This window comes from Cyprinus carpio, chromosome A24, assembly GCF_018340385.1.
Source record: "Cyprinus carpio isolate SPL01 chromosome A24, ASM1834038v1, whole genome shotgun sequence".
Taxonomy (NCBI): domain Eukaryota; kingdom Metazoa; phylum Chordata; class Actinopteri; order Cypriniformes; family Cyprinidae; genus Cyprinus; species Cyprinus carpio.
The window spans coordinates 12770011-12786290 of record NC_056595.1 but is presented as its reverse complement, the minus strand read 5'-3'; the positions used below and the strand labels follow the sequence as shown (position 1 = coordinate 12786290).

Below are 16280 nucleotides of genomic sequence, written 5' to 3'. Positions count from 1 at the left end.
TAGATCGGAGGTGCATTCCCTTCAGAAACAAATGTAATCCACTCATACGTCTTCAGTGGCTCAGATGTTGGGAGTAAATGACGACTGCTATGATCATTATTACATCCAACAACAAAACACCTCAGTCGCTTAGGAGACATTCTTGTCTTCATCTGCTCCGGCGGTGAAACAATGGTGGACTAATGACAGCTCACTCAGGGCCAGTCTAAGGTAAGACACCAGTCCAGTCTGTACTGAAACACTACTGTCAATCAAGCTATTGTGATGTCACAAAGACTGGCACCTCTGATCGGCTTGATTTGAGAAAGGTTTTAAAGATTTTAGTAGATTAAAAAAAAAAAAAAAAAACACTGGGTGGATTTATATCATTATAGGGTGGTTGTATACACACACTGCCAACACACATTTCAGTTCAAACAACTTGTAAAAGTGCATGTAGCATCCGATGACCCCTTTAAACTTTTAACACATTTAACTGTACAAGCAAAGTTGTGCAGTGGACAAGTAAATATTTGTAAATACATAAGAAAAGACCTTGCCACTCAACTAAACTCCATCAGGTTAAACAACCAGAATTATTCTGACATGCTCACAGCGTTGTTCTTTGTTCTCACTTAGCTGAAAAAGAGCAGTTGTGCATACAAACTTTCTGTATTTCTTTTTTTAATTTTACTTAAATAAAGTGGGTATTTCCCTCTGTTTTTTACACTGTCATTATGCTGTAAGAAAGCAGTGGTAACACTAATATTTTCATGTCCTACATTATTGCTTTTTTGAGTAATTTCCATCCAGAGGCACCAAACTCCAATAAACGGGGAAAGTTATTTATCAAGGTGTTGAAATTGTGTCATTATATGTTAGTGGCACTTTATAATATAAACATATGTTAGTGTGGCAGTCACTCTGCATTACTCGGTTTTATGATGATGTCAGAATGGCTGGCTGGTAATTACACTCAAGTTGTTTCTGTACCGTAGGTGTCCAGGTGGAACACAACCTGGATGGAGAGTAATGTTTTGGACATCAGCCATAAATATTGGCTTTCTATGGCACAGCAGACTGCAGTTGTGGCAGGTCTGAAATATACAGGCTGCATTGACAAAGTGGACTTCTAACTAATAAACAAGTTTTAGCAGATGACTTGAGGTGTCTGAAACGGCAGGTGTTTAATATTCACTAGCAGCTCCTGGTTTAGTAGTTGTCATATCTACCCATCAATTCTTCTACTGAACTGGATCTACAGCATCTATCAGCCTGAATGAATGAAAGTAATGTGGAAGTGTGTTGCTCAATAAAATTATTCTGTAATCCATAAGGGAATTGTTTTAGCTGTTACGTTGAGGGTGAGAGAGCAGTTAACACTGAAAATGATTCCATCTGGTTTGCATTACAGACAGATGGCCTCAATAGTTTTCTAGTCCATGCATTGTGCCAGTCCAGAGATTCCAAAAAAGAATCCAAATCACATTATGGGCTGAATATATAACTATATTTTCAATTAAAAAGTGTGAGATACATTGGGACTGATTACTGAAGTTTATTGTAAAATGTTTTTAAACAACATGAGGTAGAAAACAGAAATATATACAATCATATGCATACATTAGGCCAACATAACAAACATTTTAAGGGGAGGACAGTGTAAAGTGCCAATCATAAACTTTTTTTGACATATATGTCTAATTCAAAGAGTTTTGAATATACAACATTTAACCAGAAAAAAAGTCCACAACAACAAAACAAAAAAAATCCCCCTCTGTTTTAAAACATGATAAGCTTAAGTAACATTCCATGAACATTGTATAGTTAATGCTTTTGTGCTAATGTTTTGAGAACATTATTAAACTCTGATCGAACATTATATTAAGAACAAATGTATTTCTAGTAATGTTAACTTTGAGCCGTGTTAGCTGGTGCACAACAACAAAATATAAACATTCCCACAAAATATCGTGTTAGCTGGTGCACAACAACAAAATATAAACATTCCCCCTCTGTTTTAAAACATGATAAGCTTATTTATTTAGCTATCCTAAATATGCAGACTTATATGGTTAATTTGTCTCCATATCGGAACAGACCTATGACTAATTTTTGCTTGCAACCAAACCAGTTGAGAACCACATTAAAGGGATACTGTAGTTCACCCAAAAATTCTGTCTGAAAATTCTGACATCATTTACTCACCCTAAAGTTACTTTGAAGAATGTGGGTGATCAAATAGTTGACGGTAGTCATTAACTTCCATAGTATTTTTTTCTCCATAGAGAAGTCAATGGCTACGGTCAGTTGTTTGCTTTCTCATATTATTCAAAATATCTTCTGTGTCCAGGGGAAATTCAAAAACTTATTAAAAAACTAAAAAAATTAAAACAACATTTAAATTATCCCTTTAAATAAAAACAAAAAAGAAAAACAAAAAGAACATAATATAAAAGCTAATTTTGGAGAACCTACGAATTCATTAACTGATAATACAGCTGTTTTTATGAGACAGTGCACATACCCATAAATGTAGCACCTCATTACAATTAATACTATAAAGAAACTATTCACAACAAGCTATTTACAGTGTATAAAAATGTGGACGTTTCATACAAGGTTTGGTTGCATGTTTTTAGACGTAATCTCCTGTCCTGCAGGATTATACCCAGATTCTTAATTATCATCAAAATAATCAGCAAAAAAACTTTATCAAAACCTTACCAGCAGTCCTTTCTCACCCTAAAGCAAAAAATACATACAAATAAATACATAGTGAAAAAAAGAAAATTAATCTATAGATGAGTGACAGAACTTCCTCAACATGTAATGAAACAAAAATACAGCATAGAAAAGCTGTAACAGTCTCTAAAAGGTTCTTTACGACAATAACGGAAGATTAAAACTCCTTAAGTGCTTTTTCTTTGCAATACTGACACCATATTCCCTGAATGATCCTCTATTTATTTTTAGGCAATACAATAGCTAACCAGCTTGATGCATTGGAAAGGGTCTCAGTCTATATAGCAAATACCTAGTTCAGTTAACATTCATGTGAAAGAAAATACAGTATAGGCTGGTTAGAGCAGAAAAGGCCCAATATTAAAGCCTAATCAGCACAAAGAGTTGATGAGTGACTGTGAATTCAGCTCATGCTTAAATAACTGCGAATACTCTGAATGCCTTGCCTCCCGCCGGGTTCTGAAGGCTGTGAGAGAACACAGAAGTTAAATAAGCAATGTTTCCCAACCCTTAAACATAATTGTGTTCATAATGCATTTGGTGAAATGCTTATTTAGTGTATGAAGATGTCTGAGATACTGTGACAAATCCTTCGTGATTATTTGATGGGATAGCCATGTTCATTTTGTCATTACAAGCCATTGTTAATTTGCATAACTGCAAAAAAATGGAAAGGTTTACTCTACCATGTTTGCAGTTGAACCACTGGTACAGCTCTACCCTAATGAGCTTTATTAATAAAAGCCTGTGATTTTAAAAGCTTAAGGAGAGACAGGCTGCCCCATACGCTGCCTTACACCGGGTCCACGCGGGCAAGTTTAGGGATAAAACCTACCTTTCTGAGACTATGCCATTCTGGTACGAGGACATGTACAGCTTTCTGTTGTCTGTGGGCATCACGTCAACATAACCACCTGATTCGTTGCTTAAAACGCCAGCATGAATTGCAGATCTGCATATACTAGATTTCTGAAAAACAAATTTAAATTCAAATGACGTCTTTGCTGGGGCAGCGCTCTTCTTTGATTCTGATTTTGAAAAAAAAAATTATAATAATAAAAGCTTACATCTGAATACATTTTGGTACCAATGACTCGAGAAAGGTGGGGATTTTCTTGCAGGCAGTTCCGAGGACAGTAAATCTTGTGGGAAGAAAAACACAGGTCAGAAAGATTGATTTATTTATTTGACAATGTAATAATAGTAGTTTCAAATGCAATTGGCAAGTTTTGTTTAAAAACAGGTGAGATAAAAGAACATTTCACCTGAAGGTTTGGTTCATTACAGACTGAGTTTTACCTTGGACAGTGTCTTGCTGGCTTTTGGTAAGGGCACAGCACAGAAACTGTAGTCTCACATGTGATTACTTTTACTGAAACAAAGGAAAGATGATGAAATAAATAGTACAACTACAGTACAGGATGATACAAGAATCATCTGTTTCAAATCGGGGTCCTGATTGCTGTTGTCAGGGTTTATTTTGCAATAATAACCTATAGTATTTTTTTTTTCCCCACAATAAATATTTTAAATTGTAATAATATCTCACAATATTTCTGTTTTCTTTGTAAAAATGTTATTAAATAAATGCATTCAAAATCACATATTGCAGAGAACCATGTAATATATTCTAAATTGTCATTTACCTGTCACTTTGGATACTGTGAAGGCATTGGCACTCTGGTATTTCCTGTAACATTTTCACTACTTTAGATTGAGTTGTCTCTAATGTGCATGAAAGTCAGTCTTGAACAGATTGCTTACCCAAGGGACTGAAGTCCATTTTTGTATGATTTGATGAAGAAGTCCTTTCTGCCCTGTCTTGTGACATCCATCCAGCCTCCATCATTGTCAATGACACCGTAATGAATGCCTGCCCGGCAAATACTGGATTGCTGAGGGCGAAGACATTGTCAATGTGAAGTTTAGACTGCATGTGACATGATAAACTGAAAAAAAAAAAAAACTTTATGCCAGTCTTACCATGTCATAATACACTGTTCCAATCACTTTTGCCATGCCGTCTAAACAACCAGCAGGACACTCGTATCTTTACAGATGCAACAAAAATAATAATAATTTGGAAAAATAATTGCAGAAAATGGAGTGAAAATTTGAATTATTATTATCACAAAAATGACCTATAAATGGCATATATTCTTTTTTTTTTCTTTTTTTATCTCACCTATTGCATGTGGTGCCTTTACACTGGTCTCTTAACTTTGTGTCACATGTTACAATCTGGGCTGTGTAACAAAGCAGAAAAAAACACAGGTGGTTCATTTATGTTTAGATATGCTGTATAGTTTAGCAGTGCTGTAGAAATGCACAGCTCTGTTCCTGCAGTTCTGTAAAAGCAAGATGAGGAATTCCAGCAGGAGCTCATGGTGGCCAACAGCAGGAGAATTCAGCTTTCAGTCCAAACCCGCTTTCAGCAAAGGAAGCAATTTAAAACCCACAAGTATTCATCGTCCCCAAAGCAAACATACTCAGCAGGGAGATCACCATTATGAGAACAAAAAACCTCCCTGCTGCACAAAGTGACTTGCAACGTTAAATATATGTGTGAAAAAAAAAAAAAAAAACAATCGACAGATCCATGCCTGGTGAACTTCAAAACAATTAGAATTAAACAGAAATACATTGGCATGCTAGCAATTTTTGGGTGCAGTCACATTCAGAAAATTAATTTTTAGATAAAAAGAAGTGTTTTTTCAAGTAGTATAATCAGAGAACCACAGCTTACACATTTGCTCTTTGCTCACAACTGCATTTGAGTGCCTGGTTGGACTTGGGGCCTGTAAACGGGGCCTAGAGCTATGAGGGGCCTCTGGTTCTATAGAATTTCTTTCATCTGTTTCCTCACGTGGGCTTTGTCTATTACTTTCATCACCTGAAAGTGAAACAGAGAAATGAGCAGAAATGAGAGAAATTAGCAGTTTTACAATTTGCCTGGATTAAGTTATGGTACTCTGGAAAAACTGATGCTATTCAATCTATAAATGACTAATTAAACACAATATATATATATATATATATATGAAGAGTTCAGATGCAAAAGCCTCTAAGTGCCATCTAAAATTTTCTTCTAATATGATTATTTTCTCAGGCTTTTTCTCAGGCTCCTATGTTTATGTTCAGTTATTTTTACTTGAATGGGAAAGAAAAGAAAACTATTCATTACCATTAAAGTGAAATTACTGAACCTACAGTAGGAGCTGATACAAATGCTCATTTTAGAAGAAAATTTAAAAATGGCACTTAAAGGCTTTTGCCATCTGAACTCTTCATATATATATATATATATATATATATATATATATATATATATATTAGTGGTGGGCCGTTATCGGCGTAACGTGCTGTGTTAACGTGAGACTCTTATCGGGGCGATAAAAAAAATATCGCCGTTAATCTATTCTCAAAGCTCCTACAAACACAACATTTGTTCATTATTCTATATTTCAAACCATGTTAAAAAAAATAAAAATAAATAACTTGTGACTCTTATCACAGAACAGTAACAGTCTTTCATAATCATAGACATTAGTTTAAACTTAATAAATATAAACAACATATTATTCATGCATTTGACTTCTAGGTTTGTATAATAAGTTGCTCAAGCAAGTGGCAAAACATTTAAACACAACAATTAGCCTACTTTTCTTGTTGGGATATCGCAAATATTTAAAATGAAAGCACCGCTGACAGAAACAGTCGACTCCCGTTGCTTTTTGCATTTAAATCTTTATTACAAGTAATCGCATGGTTCTTAATGAATTTTGTTTTTCTGCTTCCATAAAAGTGCATAGGCCTATATAATGTTGCCTCGTTTATCTAAAGGTGCTCTTTTTCTTGTTTTAAACCTAGCCAAAACCCATGTGTTGCGTGTGAAACCCACTAGGCTTTAATTAGTATACATTATTTAGAAATTACTGCATTTCCGTGTCAATCCATGTTAATTTTTACCGCGAACAATGCGCTGTCATTTTAATTCAGCGCATGCAGCACAGCAAAAATAGACTCGGTACATAAACGATTGCTGCACTGCTGCAGACGCACCACTCCTGGAACGCACTGACGGACCACAACCGCGTGAAACATGGGTGCATAAAAAAAATAATAAATGCAACGAAAAAATGCAAACGCATACAGAACTGCAGACGGAGTATGTGTGAAACAGGCGTAAAACTTGTGCAATGCGGAATTAGTTTACTGTAGGAGTTCTTCCAGTCTCAAGTACCACATAAATGCAAAGCATCCTTTAGCTAATGCGGAAGATGCCGGGCCAAGCAATGTAGCGCAGGGGAAGAGTCGTCGTCAAACTACTGTTTGAGTGCAGCACAGCTCAATCAGTACTAACAAGTACATCTTATTGAACATAATTTGAATGCCTTCGTCAGAATTCAAATGAGCCATTTTAATCTAGATGAATCTAGTTTAATTCCAAGCAGGGGCGGACTTACCCATTAGGCAAAGATAGGCGACTGCCTTGGGCCCCCAAAAGCCAAGGGCCCCCTAAAATGCTTTAATTCATATACGAGATGTGCTTTGAAGTGCGGATACGTGAATGGTTGTTGTGTACGGTGTTTATTACCACGGCAACCCCCCCGCGTGTCCGAGTTGAATGTGCTTCTTGTGTATCTTGCTTGTAGCAAATGAAAATATTAGGCATCTGAAGCTGACTGCTGCACAAGCGCAAGGTCTCTCTTTCCCAGCGCATGCGCACACATCTCTCTCTCTCTGCTTCTGCTCTGTTCAGCGAGCGGGTCAAAGGAGCTGCGCTTTCAGTTAAAACACAGATATGTTGCTTCTCTAATTTTACATGCAAGTATAGCCGAAATCACAGCACAGCTACTGGCTTTATCTCATGTGTAGCTTATTGTGTTTTATCAGACGACAGCATGATTATAAATCAGGATTTTTGTTTGCAGATTAACATCTTGGAAGGGAGAGCTGGTTAGTCTTAATAGGTCGCGTTTCAGTCACTATTCCATATTCATCCTGTTGTCTGACAACAGAAATAGTCAGATGTATCAATGTATCATTTGCATTTTTCCTGATAAAGTATCATTTATGAGCTGAGTTACTTTGTTTACAGCCTTTACCGGGGAAACCACTATATTTCTGATGTTCCAAAGCACCTCCTACTGGCAGAGAATGAATGTGCATTTTCAATAATCCAGTCTGCAGTTTTTTGTTCAGACCAATGCGAAAATTCACCCACATAAGTCCGTTTTAAATAATATAATAATTTATACTTCTGACTCATCCCTTTTCTTAAAAAAAATGGTTTAAAGGTTCAATTGTGAGGTTTATCATTTTATATATATTTTTCTTAAACTTGTATCTCAGTGGTAAATCAATTGCTATTTCGTGGTCTACAACATGAAATAATAAAAGTGTCTGCTAAATGAATAAATGTAAATGTAAGAAAAAAAATACAACAATAACATAAAAAAAAAAAAATAAAATAACACACAACAAAACAATCACCAACCACAGCAGCAAGCATCACGTCAAAGAAGCAAAAAGCAACCTCAAGGTTGATCTAGGTACAGTAAATGTGTGCAAATGTATAGGGCCCCATTCCTATATTTGCCATGGGTCCCCCATTAATCTATAAACCCTGATTCCAAGATTACAGTGAGATTAATCTAGATTAAAAAAATTAATCTATGCCCACCACTAATATATATATATTATATATATATATATAGATATATATATATATAATATATATAGATATATATATATATATAATATATATATATATATACACATTACTATTCAAAAGTTTGGGAACGGTAATACTGTTTTCATGTTTAAGTCTCTTATGCTCACTAAGGCTGCATTTATGTGATCAACCATACAATGAAAACTTATATTTTTTATAGTTTTGTCATATTATTACAATCTAAAACTGCTTTTTTATTTTAATATACTGAATAAAAGTAATAATTTCTTAAAAAAAAACAAAAAAAAAAACATACTGGCCCCAAACTTTTGAACAGTAGTGGTGTATGGGACAATGTTGGAAGCTACTGCATTAAAAGCACATAACAAACCTTTATAACATAGGTTTTCTCTGCACAGTCCTCCATAGCTGGGTGGACAGGCAGAGCAAGGGGTGCCGTGCTTATATGGGGTATATCCCCACCAGTTACCTCTGCACAGGACGAAACACACACAAGGACAGACAACATTGACAAGCTATCATAATATAAATGACAGAGAATAAGTGCATTATTTAATAATAAATGAAGACCAATAAATAAGTAACTCACTTTGGTGAGTAGTTGCACACAAGATAAACGGCTTTTGCCCAGATCTGGCCCCACACATTCATGTTGTAGCACACATTGATTGCACAGCCAATTCGACTACTAGTTGCCCAAACAAGCTGGAACCAGCAAAGAAGCAAAACAGTAAATCAACTATAATTGCCTAAAATAAATCTATCCTTTAATTACCTTAGGCATTATCTTTAACAGAAGGAATTTACACTATATACAAATCTTTTTGCATGGGTTATCTCTCATGTCCATACAATGACCCCAAGCTCAAAAAGAACACACAACAACAAAAGAAAACACAAGTATCACTGTCCATTTTGAAACAAAACTATATTGTGTGCAAGTCTTTAATGTGTTTTCTTAAAAATAACCTTAGTGGTGTTTCTGTTCTTTTTTGTAGCTTAACTGAGTAAGATCATGGTCACAATTATTAGTATGGAAAAGAGTTGTGTGAAGATTCTTCAAAAATAATCTCCTTGTTTGTTAATTACAGATTTTTAATTTGGGTGAATTTTTACTTTAAATTAGGCTTTAAATGTTTGGTGGTTTGCTAGTCTTTAACTGTTCAGTAGTAGAAATATTTTATGATCATTTGGGGTCGCTGCTCAGGTAAATTTATGAGGTCCCACAAGGCTCTATCTTGAGACCTCTTTAGTTTTAATATGCTACTTCATGATTTACAGTCATTACATCTGCCTTCTAACGTCTAAGAATCATTGTCAAAAAGGCAGACTGAAGCGCTTCAATGCTCTCTGGTCGGGTGTTCTCCAAAAGCCCTGGTTAGACTCCAGACTGTTTATGCTGACAACCAGATTGAGAGCACATATTGCATTGGTATTAAAGTTCCTGCACTGACATCCCATACATTTCAGAATTGTTTTCAGATCAGTCAAATCCGTTAATGGGTTTGCATCTAAATACACATGCGATCTGGTTATAGGTATATTATTACTGACTGTATATCTACCTGAGTGTAGTGGGTACAGACTGGACCACTGCACTTAAAAGGGCAGTGAGGGTTACATTCCTGGGGGTATGGGAACGAGTAGTCTTTGATCTCATCATACCAGGCTTGTACATGAGAAGTAGGTGGACGATATCTGGGGTGAATATAAAAAAAATAAAAAAATAAATAAAATAAAAATACAAATATTTAGTAATAGCCTAAATTTAATGCATTGTCTAATGCAGTATAAAGCCAAAAGTTAGTTCACATGTACGCTACTGTTTTTGGGGTAATTTATTTTTTCAAGTTTTTAAAAGAAGTGTCTTATGCTCACAAAGGCTGCATTTATTTGATTAAAATACAGTAAACACAGTAATATTGTAAAAAAAAAAAAAAAATTACAATCAGGTTTTCTATTTAAATATATTTTAAAATGTAATTTATTCCTGTAATGGCAAGACTAAATTTACTCCAGCAACCATTAGTCCAGTGTCACATCCTCTAGAAATCACACTAATATGCTAATTTGGTGCTCACAAGAAACATTTCTTATTATTATCAATGTTGAAAACACTACTTAATATTTTTGTGGAAATAGTGATACTTTTTTTTTCAGGATTCTTTGATGAATAGAAAGTTCAAAAGAACAGCATTCTTTTTGTGTGTTTATTAGACATCTAGATAATTAGTGGTCTTTGTTTTTATATGTTATTTAAAGTGTATTTAAAATAGAGGACATCACAATAATAGTCTAGCATGCAAGACTCAAAGACATAACTCAGAAAACAAATATGAACATTAGATATCTAGATATGTAGTTAAATTGCGAAAAGGTGCCTCAAACCATTGCTAGAAAGTCCTTCAAATGCCAGTATCTTTTAAAGATCTGATGATACTAACTTCAAACGTTCTTCAAAACCACTCACTGTATCAGCATGGTACTTTGTTAACATGACTTGAACATGACTGATACAAAATAATAATAATAATAATCAAAAATACTGTGTGTCATTACTCATTACTGACCGAAGTTGTGTAAAGCCAGCCAACTGGCCAGATCTAAAAAGCAATTTCCAATTTTATATGCAATATGCATCAAACGGTCAGTGAACAGCATGTGGGTGGTCTTTGGGTGTGCCATCTGACACTGAGACTGATGTAAATATAGCATTTTGCTAGTTTAATTTAAATATATGTTAGTCATACACTACCAATCTGGGATCAGTAAGGTTTTTTTAAGAAATTTATATTTTTACTAAATGCATTATATGGATCAAAAGTAACAGTAAAGACATACAATATTAAAAAGTAGATTCCTAAAAAAAAACATCACAGTTTCCATAAAAATACTGTATGTGCAAACCCATAAAACTGTTTTTAACACTGATAATAACACAAAATGTTTTGAACACCAACATATTAGAATGATTTCTGAAGCATCATGTGACACTGAAGACAGCAGTAATGGCTGCTGAAAATTCAGCTTTGTCATCACAGGAATGTATCTGATTTTAAAATGTATAAAAATATAAAACAGTCATTTTAAATTGTTTAAATATTTCACAGTGTTACTGGTTTTGCTGTATTTTTTTATCAAATAAATGCAGCCATGGTGAACACAAGAGACTACTTTTAAAAACATTTAAAAATCTTACCGACCCCAAACTTTTGAACAGTAGTGTATTAATAAAGCTGAATTCTAGCTCTATAGAAGTTCAACATAGTGTGTTGACTATAAGCTCACATTGCTATAAAACACCAAAGCACATTCAGACCTTCCCCAGTGCACTCCCAGGTTCTGACCAATCTGAGGCAGCAGGCCAGTTGGGCCATGTTCCCACAGGCAGGTCTCTGCCCATTCCTGAGCACTCCGCTCCAGTTCAGTGTCCCACACCTAAAAGAAATACAAAAACATGGCTGAGATTCAGGTGCAAACAAGTGGCAAGTAGAGCGCTACAGAAACAAAGCTGTTTAATCCCTTATCTTTTGTATGTGTAGTTATGATTATGACCTGGTTATAAGGTGGTATAGAAAAATGATTTAGTCCTGTGAAAGTCAATGGCTGTTGTAGTCAATAATAGTTTGACATTTTTTGGAGGTTAAGTTCACGTTAGTCTGCTTTCGATACAATGAGTGCTGGCAGATTGGAAAAAAGAACAAGGTGTCTTTCTGGTCCACCTCTTGGTTTATTTTTCTTGTGCCCTGATTCAAAACGCATAGTGATTTTTATTTTATTTTTTTTCCCATACAGTTATGTTCTCCATATGTCTTTGTTTCTGTCTTCTTTAGTTCCTGCTCTGTGTTGCTAATTTTGGTCGCAAGCTACATCATTCAAGGCCACTCACAAATGTAAGTGTTTTCTGTTCATCTGACCCATATTTTGCTGTTTTAAACATCTCATTATTCTGGAAAAGTAAAACAGCACTTTCACCTTGAAAGCATACAAAACTCAAGGTTGGAGAGATCTGAGCCAGAATTGTGGCGGGGGTGATGGGGGAGTTATCTGCCCTGTCACTGCCCATTCATGTTACACTTTGTCCCTAGGAAATCCCTAAGCACAGTCCAGCAGTAAACCTGGCCCAATAAGTTTCCTAAAATAGCTGAAACAATTGCCTGAGACATTAATCCTTGAAGTGAGCACCTGCCAATGTCCGCTTGGTTTGCTAAGCCACCCATCAAAGTGGGCCTTTATACTGTAGAGACAAAGTTGTAAAACTGGATAAAAAAGGTTAATAATTAATAATAACATTATATATATATATATATATATATATATATATATATATATATATATATATATATATATATATATATACACTCCGCGTGTGTGTTCACGGTGTGTGTGTGTTCACTGCTGTGTGTGTGCACTTTGGATGAGTTAAATGCATAGCATATATTGAATTATTAGAAAAATAATGCACACCTGAGGTGGTGATGCGGCCACGATGCAAAGCAGAGTAATTCAATGGTCCGGAGTCAATTATTCTGCTTATACTGCGGTTACCACACCTCAAGACATCAATCAGATGATATATTTAAAGAGATTTGTCCGGTTTTTGTACTTAAATCACTATTGTAAGTAGGATTATTTCTTCCGCATCTCATCTAACGCCTCTTTTGTTGGTTCCAAAATGTCATTTTAAAGCTGGTAATGGAGGCTTGAGCCGTTGATAGCATTCTAATGCAGTTATTAATGAAGTTATTAGAAAGAGGAAAATCATCTGTCATGTTGTTGTTTTTGTTAGTCCTGTAATTTCCGTTATTACAGTTTTACTATGCGAAGTGACATGGAACTGTAATGCGGTCAAGTGAGCTGGCTGGAACTACGTTCGCCGTGCTTTTCCCAGAAAATAATTGCACACCTCAAAATGTTCGTCAGCCAATCAGATTCACGCATTAAAAGGCCCCGTAGTATAAATCTATATTATGGTCTATCCTGCAAAATCTTTAAACTGAAAAAGGGTTAACTGATTTTGTTTGCATAGCATTCTCGGTTTGGGGGGCCCCAAGAATCTGACCGCACTTAGACAGGACCAGTGAAGGAAAACACTTCCCGTCAGTTCACACATTCAAACTCTTTAACACACCATTGTTTACTTTATTTGACACCTCATCAGCTGCACGTTTTTGTCATCTGGTCACATTCCAAGAAAATGACACTCCGGCTTTTAAAATCTGGTTTTATAAGAGGCTGTGGAGGGCTGGAGCAGCGCATCATCACATTCCATGTCTCCACATCCATCACACCATTCCTATTACTCTCACTCTGCTGAGCTGCCCAAACTCCACTCCTGATACCCAGTTAACAATCCCTACAAGGCATCTCTCAAACCATTGCCCGTCTTTTTGAAAAGCTTAAATATAAATGGGTCTTAGTGCTCAAGAGGGCCATGTACCACTTATTTTTTTCTGATCTAAAAGTGTATTTAAAGAGACATGCACGAAAACAGCATGTTGAAAAATGGTCATTTTCAGCATGGAATAATAAATGATCTGTGGAGTATGTGTGGGAATGGCTACATCTTAAAAAGGGACATACAGTAATAGGTTAATACTTTTGTGGAAATCAGTGCAAGTCTGTGAAGGTTACGTTTAAAATATTTTAAAAAAGAAAACAGTTTTTAATTGCAATCATATTTTGAATATTACTGTTTCTACTGTATATTTGGATATTTTTCTTACAAAAATGCATCAATTCGCATTTATGGATGGGCGCTTTTTATTTAACTTCTTTTGGACTGATGCATGCAGCACCCGCTGAGTGCTATTAAACATCTTGAAAGAAGAAGAAAATCACTTCCCAACTGAATAAATTTAGTAGCTTTATAAGAATAAATTTCTTAATTGAATGCTGATTTTAAATGGTCTAGCGAGGAGATAAACATGGCAAACTGTATACAGTTTACACAGGGGAGGAGCAATATGGCAGAGATTCGTTACCAGTTGTGGGCGGGGCATGTTCCATGTGTCGTCACTAGCTGCGTTTGCATTACCCTTCAAATTGCGCAATTTGAAATTTAATATGCCCACTGGAAACACGTCAATTTCGCAAAAAATCCCATATATTGCAAAAAAAAAATTTCAGGCCATTTAAAGGGATAGTTTCTTCAACAATAAAAATTCTGTTATGCTGTTCTAAACTTGTTTGACTTTCGTTAGAAGAAAGATTTTGAAGAATGTGCCAACAACATGAGGGTGTAAGACAAAATTTTCACTTTTAAATTTGAACTATCCCTTTAACACCCCTTGGGAGCCAAGGGCTTTGTAATGTTTGGTGGTAAGACAGCCTGACTAAGCAGGAGGAAACGCTGCTTCTGAAACAACATTTAACTGTATTTGTTTTACAACAGTTCAGATACTGACTAATGCTAGTTTATATCCATGAGTCTACACTGCGCTGAAGGGGTTCTTTGTCTGCTTCACAGACTAGTCATAAGGGTCAATTTTTTTTTAATTGAGATTTATACATCTTCTGAAAGCTGAATAAATATGTTTTCCATTGATGTATGGTTTGTTAGGATAGGGCAATATTTGGCCGAGATACAATTATTTGTAATCTGGAATCTGAGGGTGCAAAAAAAGATCTAAATATTGAGAAAAGTTTTTGTACAAATGTATTTCTACAAATATACCCCAGCGACTTAAGACTGCTTTTGTGGTCCAGGGTCACATATATAAACATAAGAATATCTATGTATAATAATTTAAGATAAATATTTACTGGACTGAAGCAAATTAGGTTTACTTGATTATCCATGGAGCATTTTTTAAAAAACTCAAGTTATAATGAGTATCAAATATGATACAACAAACTTTAGAGGAAGGTTTATTTGTACATCTCTCAATCGTTGTATTGCAGTGCATTATATGTTTTGCTAACCACAACTGAAACTATAGCATTTTGTTCACAAAACTACTTACATATCATCTTACTAAGACATATTATTGGAAGATTACAGAGTAACAACTGATATACTGTTATAAAAATCTAATGTATGTACATTACAACCTATCACTTTTTGGCCAAATATACAGTGTAAAAACATCTGCATCAAATTACACGTCTTTTAGAGAATTGTACTTCATATTGCAATTTATGTAGCTCCTCATTATAATATAAATTATCAAACTCTTTTGTGATATGTTGATTTCTGCAAATTGACTAGGTCATGAACATGTACATTCCATTAAACTACAGGACAAGCTGAGTGAATTAGTTCTTCCTAATATGTGTTATTCAGCTATTTTATCATTTGTAGCAGTGTAAAGACGTTTTACCATGTATTCCATATTTGCAGCCGGTGGGTAGACCTGACCCCGGAGTTTGTTGTGGAGGTCCAGGATTGCTTGCATGTCACTAGCAGTGATGGCCCTCTTGCTTCGCTGTCTCTCCAGCATCCAGTCTCCATCATCATCCACGTACTTCTCCAAGAGAATGCCGAGATCAGTGGCATTAAACAGCACCATGGCAAACACACTCTGGGTCACCAGCAGGAGAGAGAGACCCATAACCAACACAAATGCAAAGTTAAACATACCCAATGAATACTGATGAATACTGACGACTACTTCTGAGTGTCTTCAGGTAACTGAAGAGAAGAGGAAGGCAATAAAGGCAATAAAGCTGATAAATAATACAGGTACAATAAAAAGAAGGGTTGCCTTGGAAAAAAAAATTCGACCAAGATTTTTTTTTACATATTTAATGTTATAAGTACGAGGAACATAATTTTGCAGATGAAGGGAGGGTACAAATAGGTCACTTTAAAAGATCCGATTCAAAAGAACGATTCGTTCACGAATCTCAATGAGCT

At 35.3% G+C, this 16280-nt stretch overlaps 1 protein-coding gene across 1 annotated transcript; it reads right to left on the bottom strand.

Annotated features, from left to right (window-relative positions):
• Nucleotides 1-2436: 2436 nt before the first annotated feature.
• Nucleotides 2437-16002, bottom strand: LOC109070059 (cysteine-rich secretory protein LCCL domain-containing 1-like). The gene is made up of 14 exons (XM_042714229.1): nt 15745-16002; nt 11742-11860; nt 9988-10120; nt 9012-9127; nt 8793-8893; nt 5471-5617; nt 4910-4970; nt 4708-4774; nt 4489-4619; nt 4371-4414; nt 4024-4096; nt 3792-3867; nt 3560-3693; nt 2437-3190 (listed from the first exon to the last, which is right to left on the bottom strand). Exons 1-14 carry the CDS (start codon nt 16000-16002, stop codon nt 3139-3141), a joined length of 1512 nt encoding a protein of 503 aa, XP_042570163.1. The 3' UTR covers nt 2437-3138.
• Nucleotides 16003-16280: the final 278 nt, after the last annotated feature.

Bases quoted from the DNA above. Each gene is read 5' to 3' on its own strand.
- LOC109070059 (XM_042714229.1), bottom strand. From the start codon at position 16,002: ATGTTTAACTTTGCATTTGTGTTGGTTATGGGTCTCTCTCTCCTGCTG. The intron at 5,618-8,792 runs GTTTGTTATGTG...TTTCACTTTCAG, and splicing joins AGAAAACCTATGTTATAAAG to GTGATGAAAGTAATAGACAA. The intron at 3,868-4,023 runs GTAAAACTCAGT...TTCTTCCCACAA, and splicing joins CCAGCAAGACACTGTCCAAG to GATTTACTGTCCTCGGAACT.